The sequence below is a fragment of the Chlorocebus sabaeus genome, chromosome 21 (genome assembly GCF_047675955.1).
Source record: "Chlorocebus sabaeus isolate Y175 chromosome 21, mChlSab1.0.hap1, whole genome shotgun sequence".
NCBI lineage: Eukaryota > Metazoa > Chordata > Mammalia > Primates > Cercopithecidae > Chlorocebus > Chlorocebus sabaeus.
The window spans coordinates 36,736,266-36,759,477 of NC_132924.1; the positions used below are offsets into that span (position 1 = coordinate 36,736,266).

A 23,212-nucleotide genomic window follows, 5' to 3' on the forward strand; every position below is an offset into this window, starting at 1 on the left:
ACCATTCTAAAAACACAGGCTGGGCGCGGTGGCTCAAGCCTGTAATCCCAGCACTTTGGGAGGCCGAGACGGGCGGATCACGAGGTCAGGAGATCGAGACCATCCTGGCTAACACGGTGAAACCCCGTCTCTACTAAAAAATACAAAAACTAGCCAGGCGAGGTGGCAGCGCCTGTAGTCCCAGCTACTCAGGAGGCTGAGGCAGGAGAATGGTGTGAACCCGGGAGGCGGAGCTTGCAGTGAGCTGAGATCACGCCACTGCACTCCAGCCTGGGCGACAGAGCAAGACTCTGTCTCAAAAAACAAAAACAAAAACAAAAACAAAAAAAAACACAAAATAAAAAAACACAAAACTTGTTTATTTTCTGCTTTATATTTTTTATACCAGTTATGAAACTTATTCACTGATAAAGAATTAAGCATGATTTATTTTAAAATTAAATTTAGTTTTATCTAGCAAAATTAAGAAAATGTCCTGTTTTATGGTATACATTCCAAGAGAATGCCAACTCCATGAGCACAGGGACATCGACTCACTGTCCTGTCCCCCAGCATTAGAACAGTTTCTGCCGTTAAAAAAGGGGTCCCAATAAATATTTGGTGATTAATTTTTTCAATCATACTTTTTTCTGTTCTTTTCATTTTGTTTTTTTCCTCAATAAATCGTAGAGAGATCTGCTTGCCATATCCAATTGAACACCCCTACCACACACACACCTGTCGCGGCGCCATGTTCCCCACCTTCACGTCACCTGAGGACCTCTACACAGGCATTAAAGCCCGCGCCCAGCAGCCCTTTCCTCCCCCGGTGCCAACCAAGACTTATGATTCAACAGTTTTGAAGACAAGAGGTAAAATGTGATCTAGAATCAGAACTGTATTAATTCTTATTATTGGGGTTTCTTCAATAATAAAATTAAAGCAAGGAGCACAAAGGACTCAAGTCACAAATGTGTGACTCAGTAGATCAGGAAACTTGTTCTCAGCTGCAACTTTACAATCAGCTGGAGCACCACCACCGACCCATCAAATCGGACTCTTTGCAAGTGCTCCCAAACTTTCCCCTAGACAAAACGTTGTAGAATTGGTGGTTTTGATTCCGCTTCTATTTTTATTTATGTCCTGCTCTCATGGTTTAGTTTTTAAAAATTTCATCCTAGCCCAGGTGATCAGCACAAGGGACAGTGTTTGGATCAATCATAGAGTCTGGATGTGGGTGCAGCAGCAGTGATAGAATTGAAAGATCCCCATTGAAATAAGATGCAGAAAGAAAGCAATGGGAGTAGTTTGTTCAGTCCTTCTTCACACCCTGGAGCACGTTCTCCCAGCTGCAAACCTTAGAGTCTTTGTGAATGTGTTTTATCAGAGAGGACAGGAATCCCGTACACTAGTCATCGAATCTCTCCCACACTAGACACCTTGGTCTTTGCTGAGGAGACCTACGCATGTGCGTAAACAGAGAGGCCACCTCTGGAGAAAGAGTGAAAACACTCAGGAGAGAGGGATGAAAATGATACATGGTAGGCAAAGGCAAATATTTGTTGAGTGCACTTAGGTGAGGTAGAAAAGACTCAAGAATTGTCCTATCCTGCAGTTCCTCTACACATGAATATTTGGACCAAAATGCAAGGCAGAATATTGCCATCATCAGCCTCAACCTCAGTGTCTTATTAGCAGACAGTAACGTTTTTGAAAGCTAGCACAGTGGAGTATGTAAGAGCATGGATTCTGGAGTCGGATGCATGAGTAGAATTCTGGATCTGCCACTTACTTACCTGTGGTCCATGGGAGAGTTTCTGAACTTCTCTGTTCTGCTTCCCAGTTTGCAAAATGGGAATATTATTAATAGTACCCACTTATCAAATAACAGAGATAAATGTTAGCAGTTATTCTCTTACCCTGCTAGCATATAATCACTGCGGTATGTGTGTACCATGCTGAACTTTCCCATTGCCTCTCAGACCAGGCAGCATTGGAAAAAGGCAGTGAAAGCTGTATCAAGTGTACTGGCTGTTAGTGTTGGGCACCATGCTTAGCTACACAGCAGAAGTGGGGAGAGGTGGTGCTGTGCAAAAGAGCTATAAATGTTCTAAAGGAAATGATAGGTATGATACCTCAACGAGTAAAATTTGTATGACTTTGTTACATAAATTGTCAAAGTAAATTTCTTTTTCTCAATCCTGAATTCAGTAATTTCTGAAATTATATGAAGTACATATAGTTAGCAAGAAATCACAGAAATATGTGTGTAATTCATATCAACACATTTTTTTTTTTTTTTTGAAACAGAGTCTTGCTCTGTTGCCCAGGCCTAGAGTGCAGTGGCACTTTCTGGAACCTCTGCTTCCTAGGTCCAAGTGATTCTCCTGCCTTAGCCTCCCAAGTAGCAGGGACTACAGGCATGTGCCACCACACCCACCTAGTTTTTGTATTTTTAGTAGAGACAGGGTTTCACCATATTGGCCAGGCTGGTCTCGAACTCCTGACCTCAAGTGATCTGCCTACCTCAGCCTCACAAAGTGCTGGGATTATAGGCGTGAGCCACCATGGCCAGCCCATAAAAACACTTTTCAATGCAGTAGTACATAAGGAACTGAAAACACAAGTTATCCTCTTAATTTCCTGCTCTTCCAACCCTCTACCTCTCTCCAACCATTCAGTCACTCAGGGAATTTTTAAAAGATGAGCATACTCTAACAACCCTTATCAAAAAGTCTTTCCAGGAACTAGTATGGCATTAGGTTTCTACTCTTTCACTTGTTTTAATTATTTTTTATTAGTAATAAGAAGCATGGGTCAAGTGTGGTGATTCATGCCTGTAATCCTAGCACTTTGGGAGGCCAAAGTGGGCAAATCACTTGAGGCCAGGAGTTCAAGACCAGCCTGGCTAATATGGCAAAACTCTAACTCTACTAAAAATACAAAACCTAGCCGGGCGTGGCGGTGCATGCCTGTAGTCCTAGCTAATTGGGCAGCTGAGGCATGAGAGTCTCTTGAACCCAGGAGGCAGAGGTTACAGTGAGCTGAGATCATGCCACTGCACTCCAGCCTGGGTGACAGAGAGACTCTGTCTCAAAAAAAAGAGAGAGAGAAAAGGAAGGGAGGGAGGGAGGAGGGAGGAAGGAAGGGAAAGGAAGAGAGAGAGAAAGAGTAAGGGAGGGAGGGAAGAAGGAAGGGAGGGAGGGAGGGAGGGAGGGAGGGAGGGAAGGAGGGAGGAAGGAAGGAAGGAAGGAAGTTAAGAGTTCAGGCTCTAGACTCAGATTGCCTGAGTTTGAAGTCTACCTGTGAGATGGGGACAAATCACTTATTCTCTCTCTGCTTCAATTTCCTCATTTACTAAAGTTGGAATAGCTATACCTTTCTTATAGTAATGTTAAAAATTGCATGTGATGATATATATAAAACAGTACTGTGACTGGCACATGGTAAGTGTTCAATAAACGCCTGCACTTGTTCTTATTATATATGAAGATGGGTGTTCAGAACATTCTTTAACTTGAAATTTATCACGAGAGCAAAGCAAGCCATGCTGTTTGGTAAAGCTTATCAAATTATAAAACAAAATCTAAGAAGCCGTATTGTTTAAGATGTTCCCTTTCAATACCTTTTGGTAAGCAGGTACTAACTCAGTTTCAGAAAACTTGATATTTAGGCAGAGAAAAGCCAAAACAGGTAATATAGAAATGTATTTGTTGAGCCCCCAGAGATCAGAAAAAAAGATCAGAAAGAGAATCCAGGAACACTTATTATTTACCTAAGATCTCTCTCATTAAGAAAGGTGAAGTACTAGTGACTCCTATTACTACTGAGAGCACTAGGGTTAAAGACTTATTCTCACGCTGTGTGGCCCACATGCTGCTCCTGTACGTGCTCAAGAATTCAAGAGCAACAAGCCCAGTGTGGTGGCCTGGCCTGCCCTGCCCCTGTAGTCTTAGTTACTCAGGATGCTGAAGTAGGAAGATCATTTGAGCCCAGGGGTTCAAGTCCAGCTTAGGAAACATAGCAAGATGCTACCTTAAAAAATATATAAAAATAAAAGAGAATTCAGGAGCAAGCTGAATCTCTCTAAAGCTGTAACTACATAGGTAAAATATACACCAACATCCATCTCTACCTTATATTATCTCATTTCTATTTATTGGACCTATTAATCCCTTAAAAGACTGTTCTTATTTATTGCTTTTCCTGAAATTTTCAGGTAATCCTTATAGATATGAACTGATTGATATTCCCATGGATTCAAAGAAGAAAGCACTGACTTGGCCAGGTCAGGGTGTATATTATGATGTAAGTATCTTTTTAAATGTGTGTTTAAAAGAAAGTAACAAATATTTTTAGTCAATACATTTATAAAAATCTAGGCTGGGCATGGTGGCACATGCCTGTAATCCCAACACTTTTTGAAGCCAAGGTGCACAGATTGCTTGAGGTCAGGAGTTTGAGACCAGCCTGACCAACATGGTGAAACCCTGTCTCTACTAGAAAATATAAAAATTAGCCGATTATGGTGGTGCATTTCTGTAGTCCCAGCTACTTGGGAGGCTGAGGCACGAGAATCACTTGAACCTGGGAGGTGAAGGTTGCAGTGAGCCAAGATCATGCCACTGCACTCCAGCCTGAGCAACAGAGTGAGACTCTGTCTCAAAAAAAAAGAATCTAAAAGATTGTTTTCATTTTCCATCTGAATGTAAAATTTGAGATTTTGACTGTGATTTACATTTTTCAGTTTTCTTAGCTGATTTCATGTACTGTTGGTAGTTATGGAACATTCCACAGTTACCAAAAAAAAAAAAAAAGATTGCCCCCAGGAAGATGGTGGGGGAGGGCTGCATTTCTCACACTGTGTTCCTCCAACCCTGTTCTTACAACTTATAATACATCCAGTCACTCCAAATATGCAGAGTAAATGGAAGATTTCCTGAAAGATTTACAAGCTATTATTGTTCCAGCCATATTATCATATTGGTGTCAAGTCTAAAATGAAATAAAACAATAGCCACCATTTATTGAGAAATTGCTACACACCTAACCACTCTAAATACATCATTTAACCCTTTCAATAACCTCCTAAGGTTAGCATCATCATTTTCATTTTATAGATAAGGAAACTGTGACTAAGAATTTGTGACTATGTCATGATCACAGAAATCAGGTTTGTGAAGTCCTAGTCTCTGACCTTAACCTCTGCCCCATAATTCCACATGGATAAAAAGAGAAAATTATAAGTCAAGAGGGAAAATATCTAGACATTTGAAAATAGTAATGGCTAACATGGTTGGTGAGAAGCAGTGCCAAGTGTTCTCCATATATTATCTCGTGGCATCCAGCAATCCATGAGATAGGCAAGTGAGAGGTTGGAAACATTTGAATTTTACTTGGCAAATCATTATGACAGGCCCAGCATGTGGTCACTGCCATGTCACAGAGTCATCTATAAAGTAAGTCATTTCCTGTTTGTTTTTTAAAGTTAAACGTCAAAAAGAATTCCTAACGAAGCGTCTGTTTTACTGGATCTCTTTCAGTTTTTAAGCAAAATCTATATCTAAGCAACCCAGAAATATGAGAAGTTATTCTAGAACTCATCCTATCATTACATGTTCTTATAGCCAAAGGCTCCAGATCTGTAGCTAAGTTTCTTCCTAGTCATTAAAATCCTGTTTTCCTCATGTCACATTCCTTTAGCAGCCATCCTGAATAGCTATCCTCTGCCTGAGTGTAAATCCCGATACTTTAACTGAGGTGCAGAGACCCCTCAGGATCTGCCCTTACCTCCAGCCTGCAGCCTGGCCCCACCCTCTAGTTCCCAAACAGGTTCATGCCATTTCGCTTCCTGGAAGCCCTCCTCCAGGGCCTCTCTGCCCAATACTTGTTAATTCAAGGCCCAGCTCAACCCTCCTCGTTTCTGTTGTGTAGCAAAGAGAACCAGGTCAGGAGGCCTGTGTGCTTGCTGGTCACTCCTCTGTTGCCATTTGCTGCATAAGTTATATGAGGCAGATTATTTCCCTTTTCTGAGCTTTAATTCATAAAACGTATCTGGGTAATTTCACTAAAATCTGTCCTGTAAATTTCACAAGATATGCAGATCATATGAAAGATTCAAAACCTAGAAAATACTATAATTTGTAAGGCATTATTATTACTCTAGCAGAAATGATAGCTCCCTCTTCTGACTTCTACCACACATACTGTAACCAGTAACTTTTCACATGTATTTCATATTTCACCAACTAAATTACAAGTTATTTCAGAACAGAATATGTTGTGTGTAGATCCCCACAGTGCATTATACATAAATATTTTTGGCTGATTATTTATTTCTTATTTCTGATGATTAATCCCACTTTCTTAATCTTTATTAACTGCTCTTAATTTTCGACCTTTCAGATTTTCTTCTGGCTCATCCCTAACTCTAACCAAGTTTTGCATTTCCCTGGACAAAGAAGTAAAAATAAAATAGATACTGAGCTTCATGGGAGTAACTCATGACTCACCTTTTTTTTCTCTAATCTCTAGGATAATACCCTATATTTGTCCTTCCCATTTTTCCTGCCTTTCATCATTTAATTGGGGGAGGTAATCTACAGCATTCTGTATCTACAATGCTCTATTCCCATTAAAGGATTTTTTTTTAAAGAGACGAGGTCTCGTTATGTTGCCCCGTAACCAGAAAGGAGGAATTGTTGAGTATAGCCTATAGCTGCCTCCTCATGTCTTTTAAGTTTGGCCTAAAGATTTTTCCATACAGAATGAACTGTAACCTAACTGGATGCATAAACAGACTGTAACCTACTATTGTGCCGATCACCTAGTTTTAGCTGTTTCTGTGTCTCACTTCCGTTTTCTATAGGTCACTTTCCTTTTTCTGTCCATAAACCTTCTTCCACCACCTGGCAGTGGCAGAGTCTCTGAACCTATTTTGGTTTGGCAACTGCCCAGTTTATGAGTTGGTTTTTGTTTAATTAAATGCTTTAAATTCTAAAATATATAAATAAAAATGAGAAACAAAAGAAAAAGAGTTAGCCAGATGCAGTGGCTCATGTCTATAATCCCTTTGGGAGGCACTTTGGGAGGCCAAGGCAGGTGGATCACTTGAGGTCAGGGGTTCGAGACCAGCCTGACCAACATGGCGAAACCCTGTCTCTACTAAAAATACAAAAATTAGCTGGACATGGTGGGGCATGACTGTAATCTCAGCTACTCAGGAGGCCGAGGCAGGAGAATTGCATGAACTCGGGAGGCAGAGGCTGCCATGAACCGAGATGGCACCACTGCGCTCCAGCCTGGGTGAGAGTAAGACTCTGTCTCAAAAAAAAAAAAAAAAAAAAAAAGAGAGAGAGAGAAAGAGAGACAGATTCTGTCTCATGCTGCCTTTCTCAGGTCTATTAATTATTTAACACCAGGCTGGAGTGCAGTGGCTGTTCACAGGTGCGATCATGGCACACCATATTCTCAAACTTCTGGCCTCATGCATTCTCCTGCTTCAGCCTCCTAAGTATCTAGGACTGCAGCTGTGCACCACCACACCAGGCTCAGGAGGATATTTTTTATAGTATTTACCTTTCCTATTGCCAGAGCAGTGGTCCTCAACCTTGGCTGCACATTAGAATCGCCAGGGGTGCAGGCTGCATCCCACACCAATTAAATCATTCTCTGAGAATGGAACTCATAGCAAGAATGCCTTGTTTTTCAAGGACTTTTAACTTGCATTTCTGGGATAATAGTCTTCCCTTTCCTTCTACTGTACCCAGGGAAGGAGAAGGGACACTACCAACCTGATACACAGGTCCAAAAATGTGTCACCCAGCTGCAAAACAGAAAACTCCAGGAACCATATGTTAGTACTTTCCATCCAAGCCAATAAGAAAATATGTATAACATACTGCTCCAACACTTATGAGTTCTGTGACCTGGGTAACATACTTAATCCTTCAATACCTGGTTTCCTCATAGATAAAGCAGGAATAATAATAAAATCTACCTGATAGTGCCGTCCTGAGAATGAAATACACAGAAAAGCACCCAGCACAATATTTGTACATCGTAAGCTCATAATAAATATTAGCTGCTATTATTATTATTAATTATTATTATTTCAATGGTTATAGTATTTTGTTGACCTAGCAACATAAAGAAATGGGTAACCTTGGAAAGGAGAATATTCCACATAAGAACATTAACCTTTTAAAAATTAATTCCCGGGACTTCATGTAACAGAGTGTGTTAAATGTCGTTTTTCCCTCCTCCTCTCACGTTGCATGTGGATGCAGCAGCTCTGCCTTCAGCAGCTACTGAGATCAGGCGCCCCTTTCCCACCCAGACCCCAGAGCTGCCCTAGCTTTGCCTCTTTGGACTGGCCCAGTTTTCCAGAGTCATTAGTGGTCATTGCACTTATCACTCTATTCAGGGCCTCTTCTGCTACCCTTCTCTTCCTGCTGAGATCTCTTCTCACTGACCATTTCCGTCCATTACCGAACCAGTCAACATTCCTTTTCCTTTTCCAATTGGCAAACATAAATAGGTTTTATTTTTGTTTTGAGATGGAGTCTCGCTCTGTCACTCACGCTGAAGTGCAGTGGCATGATCTCGGCTCACTGCAGCCTCCACCTTCTGGGTTCAAGCGATTCTCCTGCCTCAGTCTCCGGAGTTGCTGAGCCCACAGGTGTGCCCCACTACGCCCAGTTAATTTTTCTATTTTTAGTAGAGACAGGGGTTCACCGTGTTGTCCAGGCTGGTCTCAAACTCCTGACCTCAAGTGATCCTCCCTCCACGGCCTCCCAAAGTCCTGGGATTACAGGTGTGAGCCACTGTGCATGGCCCATACATAGGTTTTAATACTTGACTCTTCTGGACTGTTTGTGTCATTGCTTACTCAAGTGGCTGAAGACTTTTGTCCGATTTCTCAAGAGCTTGAATGTCTAGCCTTAGCTTTTAGGATATGAGAATAGTCTCTAGGATGAAATCTACCTTGTAATAATGTTTTTGATAAGATGAGATATAATCACAAAGGTCAAGTGCCATAAGCCTCCTTACCTTGGACTTTTTGAAATGTTTTTAAGAAAACCATTTTCAAAGCCTCGCTGAGAATAACACAATGTTCATTACAACCCAGTTTTCTGCAAACCTAAATATTTGGACAGACCCTTGGCTTCCCTTTGAGAGAGAGCTCACCAATATCACCCCTTCAAAGGGGAGCAGTTTTTCTTCTTGATCCACCTGCCATCTTTCCAATCTAAACTGCCTATCCCCATCCTAGAGATACTTTCCTCATTCCAGGGACAGTTCTCTCTCCAACATACCACCCATACTCCACACTCATCCTTAAATGGCCAGAATGAATTTGGTGATCATGTGGGGACCTCCTTTAGAAAAGAGTCATCTTATCAAATAACTGGACGCCCACAGTGCACCTCTCCGTGGCCACCAGCACCCTGTGCCCCCTCCCACCTGTTCAGGCCCATTGACATACAAGGGGCCCAGAATGGGAAACAAACAGTCTGTCTCCTCATCTACTGTCTCACACCGCCAGTGTTCCCGCCATTCCATCTCAGGCAGCACTGTTATCCAACCAGGTGTCCTCTTCTCCCTTCAGCCCTCTGTCTTTCCTAAGCCCTGACTAGATGCCAAAAATAATTCTCTCTGCCAGTCTCTTATTTGCTCCCTCTCTCCGTCTCTCTCTCTCTCTTTTCATTCCAGATGTAAATGAACAAAGTGCCTTATCATAACCTGTTAGTATAAAAATGGTGCTAATACAATAGAATTAATTAAAATATCTAATAAAGAACCAGTATTCCCAAATGCTAAGGCCTCTGCAAATGGCAATGTGGTCTCCACAGTAAACCTTTTAACCTCCCCTATTTAACCTGGTTAAGTCCCATCATTCAAGACTAAAATAAAACAAACCAAAAAAACGTATTTGCTTTTTTTGTTTCATTTAATATATTACAACCATGTTATTTTAGTGATAATTTATGGAGTTTTGGTGCCTAGCACAGAACTCTCAAAACCTGTACATGGTTTTGCATGCAACAGGTATTCAGTAAGTGTTTAATAAATAGGTTATGCGTTACATTTATTATATGAGCTATGCTGGGAATGTAACCACAATTTATATAGTACTATTCCTCTGAGAATATATTCCAAATTCAAAACAACTAATGTCACTTCTTTGTAGACTGGAGTGTCTGCCTAGAAACTAACATCTCAGGAACTGGAATTCCTTTCTGCTGTGGGCTTATCTTCCATATCAGATAAAAACTCTACCCTGAGTTTAGTATATTGAGCCAATGAATACCTTTGGAGTGAATGATTTCCACCACCCCTCTCTCACTATCCTCTCAGAGTAACATCCCCTTAACATACTGAAAACTGATCACTTCCCCTCTCAAATGTTTCCTGCCTCTTTAGTCCCTTCTCAAGACATCACAGGCTACAGTAAAATTTCACATTGCTTATTTCCTTTCCCACGCCCTTGAATGTGTTTCAGTAGGTCTCTGTTGTTAGTTCAACCAGTGTAAGACACAAGAATAATCCAGTCCTGTAGAACAATATTTTTTTAAAAGTCCTTCTTGGCTGGACATGGTGGCTCACGCCTGTCATCCCAGCATTTTGGGAGGCCGAGACAGGCAAATCACCTGAGATCAGGAGTTCAAGACCAGCCTGGCCAACCATGGTGAAACCCCATCTCTACTAAAAGTACAAAAATTAGCCAGGCATGGTGGCAGGCACCTATAATCCCGGCTACTTGAGAGGCTGAGGCAGGAGAATCACATGAACCCGGGAGGCAGAGGTGGTAGTGAGCCGAGATCGCACCACTGCACTCCAGCCTGGGGGACAAGAGCAAGACTCCATCTCAAAAAACAAACAAACAAAAAAACAGTCCTCCTTATTTCTAAGTAAGCTGGCTCTGCAAATAATGAAAAAGATAAGGGGATCAAAGGGGGCTTTCTTTATCCCTGAATAAGTAAGACACATATTTGTTAAAGGTTTATAGGGGTAGCAGTGCCTTTTCCCATGAGTACTCTATATGTAAAATGGAATCACTTCAATCTCAAAGGGTTGCTATGAACAGCATAACCCTTAGGCCCAGGAACTTTAGAAGGCCCCACACTTTAGAGGGCCAGTTCTGGCCTTACACTGGCTGTGGCCCTTTCTGTGGAGCAAGCGGGTATGTTCATCCGGAGCCCATGCTCCCCTGTCTCCCTCCCCTGACCATGATCTTGAACCACAGAATTCCCTGACCAAATGGCTTTGAACCCAATCCTACGCCCTTCTTGGGGTCGATTCCTCAACTGCATCCTCCCACGGGTTGGCAGTGCTGCCAAGCTGGTATATACCTCATGGCCAAAGGATTGACCAAAATATGACTGCATGCCTGTTTGCTAGAAGTGGGGTTGGGGGGTAAATGGAGCGGGTAAAGAAGAAAGCAGTCAGGGTGCTGAGGCCAGGTTCCAGCGGCTGGCTTTTCCTGAACCACCCTGTCCCAGCGCAGAACTCGAAGTAGTCCAAGAAGTCCAATTTTAAACCTGGAAAGGAACATATTTTATGTAACATTTATTTACTTGATTTATAAATTAAACTATTTAGACAAATGGAATACGGACTTCCATTTTTTTTTTTTTTTTTTTTGAGACGGAGTCTCGCTCTGTCGCCCAGGCTGAAGTGCAGTGGCCGGATCTCGGCTCACTGCAAGCTCTGCCTCCCTCCCGGGTTCACACCATTCTCCTGCCTCAGCCTCCCGAGTAGCTGGGACTACAGGCGCCCGCCACCATGCCCGGCTAATTTTTTTTTTTTCTTTTTTTTTTTTTTTGTATTTTTAGTAGAGACAGGGTTTCACTGTGTTCACCAGTGTGGTCTCGATCTCCTGACCTCGTGATCTGCCCGCTTGGGCCTCGAAAAGTGCTGGGATTACAGGCGTGAGCTACCACGCCTGGCCCATTTGTACTTTCATCCCAGGCCCTCAAGTGTTAAGGGTGGGCCTGGCTGTAAGGGCACCCAGCAGCCTAATGTTCAAGAAATGCTAGTTCCACACTTGCCACCACTATCCATACCTCTGCTCCTGCTGTTCCTCTGGCCTCCACATCTCTGCGCGCCATTCAAGGCCCAGTTTCTGCGTATAGCATGACATGGCCTCTCATCTCCACCCTCCCTCCCTGTTTCCCAGCTCCACTTCCCCATTCAGGTGGAATCAATCTCTGCCTTCTTTGAACTTTCAAATAATTGTGTCTCATGTTCGAGCATGGTCTATAATCCTAATGCTTGATAGGCTGAAGTAAGAGGATCACTTAAGGTCAGGAGTTTGAGACCAGCCTGGGCAACATGATGAGACCCTGTCTCTACAAAAAGTATTTTTTAAAGAAAAAGCCGGGAGTGGTGGTACAGGCTTGTATTCCAGGCTGTTCAGGAGGCTGAGGCCAGAGGATCACTTGAGCCCAAGGGTTGGAGGTTTCGGTGAACTATAATTGTACCACTGCACTCCAGCCTGGGTGGCAGAGTGAGACCCTGTCTCTGAAAAAAAAATAGTACTATATAAATTTCTTTCTTTTTTTTTTTTTTTTTTTTTTTTGAGACAGAGTCTCGCTCTGTTGCCCAGGCTGGAGTACAGTGGTGCGATCTCCACTCACTGCAAGCTCTGCCGCCTCCCAGGTTCACACCATTCTCCTGCCTCAGCCTCCCTAGAAGCTGGGACTACAGGCGCCCACCACCATGCCCGGCTAATTTTTTGTATTTTTAGTTGAGATGGTGTTTCACCGTGTTCGCCAGGATGGTCTCGATCTGCTGACCTCGTGATCTGCCCGCCTCGGCCTCCCAAAGTGCTGGGATTACAGGCGTGAGCCACTGTGCCCAGTCCATAAATTTCTTTCTTTTACGACAAAGAATTACTTTTTAAAATCTTTTTGTCATTTGTGTTTCACGCTTTATCTCCGCTACTAGCATTCCTGGATGGCAAGATTTGTTTCGGATCCACGCTTGTTTCTAACCCCTACTGTGCACATATAGGTGCTCAGTAAATATTATCATAAGAGAGGTACTGAGAAAAGGTGAATTTCTAAGTAACCAAAAAGACTGCAGTGAAACTCACTTATGTTTACATGCATAGCTCTGAAAAAGTGAATTTCTAAGTAACCAAAAAGACTGCAGTGAAACTCACTCATGTTTACATGCATAGCTCTGTTGAAAATATAAAATAAAACTCTATAGTTATGTCTGAAGAATGAAAATTGCATTTGAATTTGAGTGATGTAAACTTCATTGGAAATTCATAAAAGACATCAAATGGTTTCATTTCAGTCATGGAAGGAAAAGTAGAAGAAATACAATTTTAGCTAAACTTAGCCAAACGAGCACCTCAGAGTCCTTTGTATTGCTAATAAAATTTCATTGGAGGTAGAGTATTCAGGGACATTTCTCCAATACACATTATCAAAGTCCCTGCTAAGGCAAAAGATTTTTAGAAAAGACCTTACCATTTTTTTTGATAGAATATTGTGTTTAACTCTATATATGGTTCCAATTATAGCAATTAGTAATTAACTAGTAATTAATGACAAAAAAAAAACAGTATCTAACTTCAGCCTGGAATTTCCTTTGCCTCTTTCCTGCTGAGATGATGAATCAGCTCTTATTCTACTAGATGACATTAACAGCAGTAATCTTTATGTTCATATTTTAGTTTCCTAGAGGTGTTGAGAAAAATAAGCCAGTATTCTACCCAAAACCTCCTAAAACCTTCGCTCCTAACACTTCTTTAAATTCATGGGACCCTATTTGCTCTGCCAAAGAAGCCAACATACAAAGAAATCTTGAGAGGTCCCACTGGCTCACTTCGTACACTCATGATTTTACAGGTATGAGTTCACTTTCATAACAAGTAAAAATTAGAACAAAATTGGAATATTTAACAAATGCTATGACAAGCTTTCAACTTCTCATATTTTTGCCTTTTTCTCAATCTAAGTATTTAAATCCTAAGTAATAGGAATTAAGGTGGGTGGTAAATTTCTCTTCATGGGTAGCTGGGAGGTAGGGTTGGTTTTCATTTTATTGGTTCTAATTATATTACAAAGGGAATGGGTAAGTTTTCCTATAAAGGGTAATATAACTGCCGTTCTTCATTTACCCTAACAAAATAATAAAACGATGTTTCCATTAAGGTCTGGGGCCCATGGACCCCCTTGAACTGGATGATTACCATGAAAAGGTGGTAGCAGAGTTAACAGGACAGATAGGATTTGACCCAGAGCCTGTAAGTAATTACAGTCAACTCTCAGTTATTTGGGGGGCGAGTGCTGGGCTCCTTCTTGCTTTGCCACTTTTTGTGTCATGGGTTTTAGCAACCAAGTTAGCAAATGGAAATTTTTATTCATTTTAGAAGTGAATTCTGAGCTGATTTGAACTGGTTTGAATACTGTGTCTGCTGTTTGGGAAAACAAGCAAGATTTATTTTCTTGGGCTAGGCGCGGTGCCTCACACCTGTAATCCCAGCACTTTGGGAGGCTGAGGTGGACAGATCACGAGGTCAGGAGTTCGAGACCAGCCTGTCCAATATGGTGAAACCCTGTCTCTACTAAAAATACAAGAATTAGCCAGGCATGGTGGCGCTCGCCTCTACTCCCAGCTACTCAGAAGGCTGAGGCAGAAGAATCGCTTGAACCCGGGAGGCAGAGGTTGCAGTGAGCCGAGATCGTGCCACTGCACTCCACCCTAGACGACAGAGTAAGACTTTGTCTCAAAAAAAAAAAAAAAAAAAGATTTGTTTTCTTCTTCAGAGTGTTTTTGTTTTTTTTTTTAAACAGATTTTCTACTGTGCTACTGTTGCTGAAATAACTTACAAAAGAAGCAGTTTACAAAAGAATTTAACTAATAATTTAATGAGATTCCTAGTAAATTCCATAGATCTTTGCTTTTTTTTTCTTTTTCTTTTTTGAGACAGAGTCTTACTCTGTCACCAGGCTGGAGTACAGTGGCACGGTATCAGCTCACTGCAACCTCCGCCTCCTGAGTTCAAGCAATTCTTGTGCCTCAGCCTCCAGAGTAGCTGGAATTACAGGCACGCAGCACCACACCCAGCTAATTTTTTTATTTGTAGTAGAGACGGAGTTTCACCATGTTGACCAGGATGGTCTCGATCTCCTGACCTCGTGATTCGCCCACCTCGGCCTCCCAAAGTGCTGGGATTACAGGCATGAGCTACTGCGCCCAGCCCTTTGCATATTTATATATCTTGTACATTACCATGCTTTTGAAGAAATAAAGGCTTCCTCTTGCTATTCATAATAATTGAGAGCTGGCTGAATTACAATTAAAAGCCGATACATTCTCTGCAGATATCATAGAGACTTTTAAATTGATTATGCAAAATGGCCTGGAAGAAATAATCAAGCGCTTTAATGAGCAAAGGTGTAATCTGTTGGTTTAATTATGTAAATGAGATGAAATGACCTAATAGTTTGCATATGTGTTGTTTTATTTGAGACCTAAATTTTCTTCTCGACTACAAATTTTGAAAACAAAATTAACATTTTAAAGATATATAAATTGTGAAAAACACATGGAAAAACAACTGTAAGATTATTTCAATTTGAACACTTTAAAAACTGAGCTGGATCAGGCTTGGTGGCTCATGCCTGTGATCCTAGCACTTTGGGAGGCCAAGGTGGGCAGATCGCCTGAGGTCAGGAGTTCGAGACCAGCCTAGCCAACATGGTGAGACCCCGTCTCTACTAAAAATACAAAAATTAGCCGGGCATGGTGGCGGGCACCTGTAATCCCAGCTACTCCGGAGGCTGAGGCAGGAGAATCGCTTGAACCAGGGGAGGGGGTGGAGGTTGCAGCGAGCCAAGATCATGATGTGGGGGGGAAAAGAAAACAAAAAAGACTGAGCTGAGGGCTGGGTGCCGTGGCTCACGCCTATAATCCCAGTGCTTTGGGAGACCGAGGCAGGTGGATCACCTGAGGTCAGGAGTTCAAGACCAGCCTGGCCAACATGGTAGAACTCTGTCTCTACTAAAAATACAAAAATTCATCGGGCGTGGTGGTGCATGCCTGTGGTCCCAGCTACTCAGGAGGCTAAGGCAGGAGAATCGCTTGAATCTGGGAGGCGGAGGTTGCTGTGAGCCAAGGTTGTGCCACCGCACTCCAGCCTGGGCAACAGAGTGAGACTCTGTCTCAAAATAAATTAGTAAAAATAAAAACTGAACTGAACATACTTATTTTACATTACCTTCAGCATTTCCTAAGGTGATATAAAATCATAACACCAGGAGCAGGTTTATAGACTGTGCTTTATCATTCACTGAAGGGTTTTTAATGATTTTTATGTGGAATTTGCAATGAGCATTCTCTAACGATAGAAAATATTATATGAGCACATATTGTCAGTTGTGTTCAACAACTGTCCAGATTTCCAGAGATTCGACCCTGTATGGTATGTACAAAATACATATTCCATTATATACAGAATGTTTACCAAATATATTATATGCAAAATCATTGTGCAAGCAAATCAACTCTTAAATATTTATGAATAACAAGATAAAATATACCTAAGATAATTGGAAGTTTAAAAGAAAGTTTTAGTGAATCTTGCTGGTTTCTGATTAAACCATAAAGAATAGACTGGGAAAACATGTTTTAGTGGTAATAAAAATGTATATGAAATGTTTTATTGTAGTAGTATAAAATAAAAGCACTAAAAACTGCTTCTTGCATACAGGAATATATATGGTCAAAGTACAATATGATAAGTCCTATCCTTTTTTATGACAAATTTAACAAAGCACGTCAAAGAGCTGAAGTTTTTTCTTTTCATCGCAGTATTTACTCAAACTTCATTAGCTATAGGCTGTAACAAACTTGTTACCTCAATATGGAAATTTCTCTATGAACAGACTAGCTTTCAAAAGGATGTTCCTAAGTCTGTTTTTTTAAGTCCAAGCTACAGTGATTATTTTGTCACTACTCTCATTTGTATTATCTCTGCTGTCAATTCCATCATCATTATACATACATTCTTTGGTAGTTTTTTTACTTTAACATATTATTATAAAATGTTTGAACATACAGAAAAGTAAAATTAATTTTATAATTAACACCCATATACTCACCACCTAGATTCTACCACTAACATTTTTACTATGCTTGTTTTATCACATAATCTATCCATCTTTCCATCCCTCTAACCATCCATCATCCAGAAATGATTAAAATATTTTATGCATTTTAGATTAAATTGCAGACATTAGTATACTTCACTCCTAAACATTCAGCATGTATATTATCAACCAGAGTTCAATATTTGTTTGCAGTTGTTTTTTCTTTTAAGGTGAAATAAAGTTTAATTGCACAAATCTTAAGTGTACATCCACTGAGTTTTAACAAATACACCTTTGTAACCCAAACCCCATCAAGATACAGAATACTATCATTCCAGAAAGTTTCCTCCTCATACCCCTTCCCAGTCAGCTGCGTCCTCTTCCCACCACCCAGCGTGTATCTATTAATAGCCCTTTAAATACACTCACTACTTTCACAGTTACCAGACATAATTGAGTTCATAATATTTATAAAACAACTTAAAAAGAAGCACAGACATGACACCTCAGACCAGTGTTTCTCAAAACATAGCACATCTCCAGCCTCACCGTCACCTGAAATGCTTGTTGAAAATTCAGCTTCCTGTGGCCCACTACAGACCTCCTCACCCACAATCTTGGAGGGTCTTAGGAGCTTAGGAATTTCATTTCATGCCAGCTCTGAAGATGATTCTGATTCAGCCAAGGTTTAAGGGCACTTGCTAAGGCCTAATAAAGGAGACTTTAGCTAAGATTAAATAACTGCACATACTGCTAGTGCCATCTGTTAGTGATGGACAGAAGTTTTATTCCAGTGATTCCTTTATATCTTTGAAGTTTAAAAGCAGAGTGCCCACACAGAAAGAGTTCTGTATATCCAAATAAAACACATGCCCCTTTCATATTCACTAAAACCATTAAAGGAGGAAAATGTATTTGGACCCAAATTTCAATGTCTTTAAATTAATATCAAAGAGTGCTGCAATGTACACTCCTACACCCATCTCATGTGTACTCAGACAGTGAAAATGGGTATGACTTTTGACCTACTATTTCTGGCAATATCCCTGATTAATTTTTTTCTCCTTTTTATCCCACAACTACAGCAAGAAAAATTCCATCCTGTCTTCAAACCTCCCAGACCATTGGAAGGACGAATTGCCCGATTAATTCAGAACCGGCGTTCTCTGGAGGCTATAGTCCAGCAAAGACCACGTTCCTGTCCAGACTGTACTCCTAGAGTTTTGTGTAATTTTCATACCTTTGTACCCAGTTCTAAAGAAATGATGGCACTTAGTGATAACACACCAGCAGGTGTGACCCATAAAAACCAGGATATTGAGGAGAAGATTATAGAAGAACAGAGCTTGCTGTCTACGTATGAACTCCCATCTTTTTACCCAACAAAAGATCTGACTAGCATTTATGACATAAAGCCATTTCCAAAAATCACAGATACTAAAAAGACAGAAGATTTATACTGGAGACAGCAGTCACTGAAAACCCAACCCACACCTTACTGTAAACCAAACCACTGGATTCACTATGAAAATCTTAAATCTCCCCTGCGTGATCAGTATAATATGTATCCAAACCCTGTTAGCCTTAGTAAACCTAGTGTTTTACAAAATAAACAAGACACGGAAGCTTTCACTTTAGAACATTTTTTAAGTAAGCCAGAAGAAGAGTTGGTTTTGAACATGGAAAACAATGAAGAAACAAGACCTATTCTTGGTTGGATTCCTAGAGCTGGAGTGACCAAGCCTCAGACCAACCTGCTGGAGCTTAAGAACTCTTTTTCAAAAACTGGTGCACAAAAGCGTTTCCATAAATCAATTCTAGGAGACCATAAAGACCTCAGGGATAATGAGCATTCAGGGATGAAGCACCAATTCTATGGCCATAATTCCTATTATTTCTATAACTGAGATACTCATTCTTCCCTTCAAAACCCAGCCTCTTGCAAGAAGCTAAAAAATATAACAGAATTTCCTTCATATTGCTGGATTTTGTTTTCTAGATTAAGCCACAAGGACCTTGTTAATGAGGTTTATGCTTTCAGGAATTTAAGTTAGTATCTGGTTGGAGGACCCCAGAAAAGGTGATGTTCTGACTTCTTGAAAAGTTTAACAATTTGGCAATAAAATATTAGAACTAGAAAAATGTATAGTCTTTAACCTCTCACCTTCAGATTATACTCTAAGGAAATTTTCCAAAATCGCAAAAAGCAATGCGTACAACAAAGTTTACATCGTTTCACCAAAAAAAATTGAAAAGCTGGAAATAACTCAAATGATCAATAATTAATTAATGACTATACAAATTATAATATCTTAATAAAATAAATATGAGAACACTGTCCCTTTATGTAAATTTTTGTACATAGTAGTGTTAGAAAAGACAAAACTCAAACACCCAGTTAATTGAGGGATGGACAGCTCTACAAACTACATTGTCTTAAAAGTATGTGGACTCTGTTCCTTTATGTAAACATATAAAGAAAATAAGTCAGCGAAAAAAATGAAACCCAAAACTCTCTGCATGTACGCATTACAAATTGAATTGTTTCCTTACTCTTAACCTTTTGACTAAGAAACATAACTATTTCTTTTATGCAGATAAAATTATTTTACTGAAGATCTAGCAAAGGCTTTAATTAGCAGCTGGTGAGTTGTAATTATAGCAAGAAAGGAAGGCTTGATATCAGTTATTACAGAGTGCCAAATCTTCATTTCTGGAGTGTGTTCTCTAAGAGTTTGGCTAACTCCCATACGCAAGTCAATTCATTTAATGTGCCAAGAGGTAGATTTTAAACATAGTCTATCATGGAAGTTCAAGAGGAATTTCTTTAAGTATTTTGTGAATATTTATTTTAATTTTATGCAACATGTCATTTGGTTATAATCTTAAAACTATTCTAAAGTTGGAGAATTTTGTTCCAACTGCATTCTGTACAGCACTAGTTACATTAAGTGTCACGGGAAGTAAAGGTTTATGTGGTGAAATAACACTGGGGAAATCGGATCAACAATATCGTTGCATGACTTGGTCACTGGGTTCTCTACAGCCTTTAATATGTAATGCAATTGGGAGTGTCTGACGTGAGGGAGATAAAGATAGTGTACACACTTTTTATCACAGAGTAGATCACTGGACTGGAATTCCAAGTAATAAACTTTGGAAGATGTAACTCTCCGGTGTAAAAATTTGAGGTTTTGATTGCACTCCTTGAGTTTTGTGTAATGTTCATACCTTTGTACCCAGTTTCCCTGGGTTGCATGGAAATTAGTTAGAAATTACATTCTAAATACGGTGTTCACTCTGCCTACCTCCCTGCAAGGGTGGCGCAAGGAGCCTTCTCTTTAGACATTGTCATAGTCATCCTCCTCAACTAAGAGGAGGTCAGCCTTTCCTTTAACTCTGCTGATTGTTAAAGCTAATGAATCTGCCCTTATTTGATGACAGAGAATACCAAACTCCAAGCATGCTCATCAAAAGCTCAATTTTTTTGTTTTTTGTTTTGTGTTCTTTACAAAATGTGTTAGTTTACCTACTCTTTTGTTTTTTGTTTCTGTTTTTGTTTTTTGTTTTGTTTTGTTTTGAATCGGAGCCTCACACTGTTGTTGCCTAGGCTGGAGTGCAGTGGCACAATCTCAGCTCACTGCAACCTCCGCCTCCTGGGTTCAAGCAATTCTCCTGCCTCAGTCTCCCAAGTAGCTGGCATTACAGGCACCTGCCACCACGCCTGGCTAACTTTTTGTATTTTTAGTACAGAAGGGGTTTCACTATGTTGGCCAGGCTGGTCTGGAACTCCTGACCTCGTGATCCACCTGCCTCAACCTCCCAAAGTGCTGGGATTACAGCGTTAGCCACCACGCCCAGCCTACTAACTCTTATTTTTGTCCTACATTGGCAACCTCTTTAATATCCAGAGATTAGGTATTATTAAGACTCACTTGTCCAGTACATGCACAATATATACAGTACAGAAAAGTTAAATCAAATGAACATAATCTATAGAGCAATGGATAAGCTGAAATGTTCTAGTACACATTAGCAAAACACCTTTTGTAATTTCCTCCCTCCTCCCTCAACCCAATGAATGATACAGAGAGTACACTGTTCACAGAGGTGGTATAACAATTCTATTATACTTCCAAACACAGTATTCTCCATTAATTTTTAAAAGCTATTTACAAAAAGTGTTATTCTACTACTTCTGCTTTTAAAACATCAGGCACATTCAAATATCTTCAAAGACTAGCTATTTCATATCAGAACATGTCTACTATATACACAGCAGTTAAATTACACACATTGCAAAGGTCAGAATCTGAGAGATCTTCTAAATATGACTACTTTGGCCTTGAACCATTCCATCCTCACTTCCTTCTCTCTGCCTTCAATGCAGTGGACAAACATAAGCATGTGTAATGCTTAGAGATGGTTGAACAAATTCATATCCAGAAGTCATTTACAGAAGACAAGCTTGCCTATTAATTTCAACACAAAGTGTACAAAATGTGCTAATTCTACTAAGTATTTTGCATACACTGGCAACCTCTTTAACATCTAGAGACTGGATGTTGCAAAATTAGGACTCATTTGTCCATTATATACACTATATATACAGCAAAACAAAATGCACAAAACATACAGGAAAAAACAGTTCCTGAAAATGTCCAAATATGAACACACTAGCATATTACCTTTTGCAATTCCTTCCCTCCTACCTCCTCAAAACCACTGAACAGGTACAGACAATACTATACTGCTCACAGAAGTGCTGTAACAATTCCATTTCCAAAAGCCAATATTTCCTATGAATTTTAGCGAAAAGTGATATTTTACTACCTCTACATTTAACATACATAAGGAGTTAATTTGTCCACTATGTGTACAGCAGTCTTGAATAAATTGCACACATGTAAGAGTAGTTATAATTTGAAAGAGCCTTTTAAAATATGAACATTCTGGCCTAGAACACTTCCCATCTCCATCAAGTCAGTGGTCAATAATGCTCAAATTTTCAGAAGGCAATCCTCTCTGGAAATTTTAAAACAAAATATATAAAACATACTCGTTTACTAACCCTACTTTTGTCATACACAAGTGACCTCTTTACCGTCTAGAAAGACTAGATGTTGTAAATTAGATATTGTTTATCCTTTATATACACAGATAAGTACAATAAAATGCATAGAAGTAAGGAACAATGGTTAATCTTGCCTCACTGTGGACACCAGCATAGAGCTCTTTGCACTTCCTTTTCCTCTCTCCTCGCCTGAAACAGTGCACAAACACAATGTATACTACTCAAGAGGTGGTTTGGCCATTCTCCCCCCAAACATTTCATAGGGAATTTTAACAAAAAGATATTTACAGAATATATTATTTTACAACCTCTACTTTTAACATATGTATTAGGCACTGAATACCTACAAAGCCTAGATATTTCAAAAAAGTACTTAGCATTGTCAGTAACATATACAGTAGTGAGGAATAAAATTCACACGATGACAATGGTTATACTGAGAGACAGAACTAGCTGGATTTCCTAGGCCGACTAAAAATCCCTAAGCTTAACTGGGAAGGTGACCGCTTCCACCTTTAAACACGGGGCTTGCAACTTAGCTCACACCTGACCAATCAGATAGTAAAGAGAACTCACTAAATTGCTAATTAGGCAAAAACAGGAGGTAAAGAAATAGCCAATCATCTGTTGCATGACAGCACAGCGGGAGGGACAATGATTGGGATATAAATGATTGGGATATAAAACCAGGCAACGGCTCCCCTCTTTGGGTCCCCTCCCTTTGTATGGCAGCTCTGTTTTCGCTCTATTTCACTCTATTAACTCTTGCAACTGCACTCTTCTGGTCCGTGTTTGCTACGGCTTGAGCTGAGCTTTCACTCGCCATCCACCACTGCTGTTTGCTGCCGTCGCAAACCCACCGCTGACTTCCATCCCTCCGGATCCAGCAGGATGGCAGGGTGTCAGCTGTGCTCCTGATCCAGCGAGGCCCCCATTGCCATTCCCGATAGGGCCAAAGGCTTGCCATTGTTCCTGCATGGCTAAGTGCCTGGGTTCGTCCTAATCGAGCTGAACACTAGTCACTGGGTTCCACGGTTCTCTTCTGTGA

At 40.4% G+C, this 23,212-nt stretch overlaps 2 protein-coding genes across 2 annotated transcripts in view; one reads left to right on the forward strand and one right to left on the reverse strand.

Annotated features, from left to right (window-relative positions):
- The window catches only part of SPMIP4 (sperm microtubule inner protein 4), a 44,851-nt gene extending 25,530 nt beyond the window's left edge, over window positions 1–19,321 (forward strand). The window contains exons 6-10 of the mRNA XM_007981840.3: window positions 670–851; window positions 4,199–4,287; window positions 13,670–13,844; window positions 14,151–14,242; window positions 18,176–19,321. Coding sequence (XP_007980031.3) covers window positions 670–851; window positions 4,199–4,287; window positions 13,670–13,844; window positions 14,151–14,242; window positions 18,176–18,997 — 1,360 coding nt within the window. The 3' untranslated portion in view covers window positions 18,998–19,321. The remainder of the gene's footprint in view (window positions 1–669; window positions 852–4,198; window positions 4,288–13,669; window positions 13,845–14,150; window positions 14,243–18,175) is intronic.
- The window catches only part of LOC119618095 (uncharacterized), an 81,594-nt gene that overhangs the window by 41,412 nt on the left and 16,970 nt on the right, over window positions 1–23,212 (reverse strand). The gene's annotated exons all lie outside the window — the stretch shown is intronic.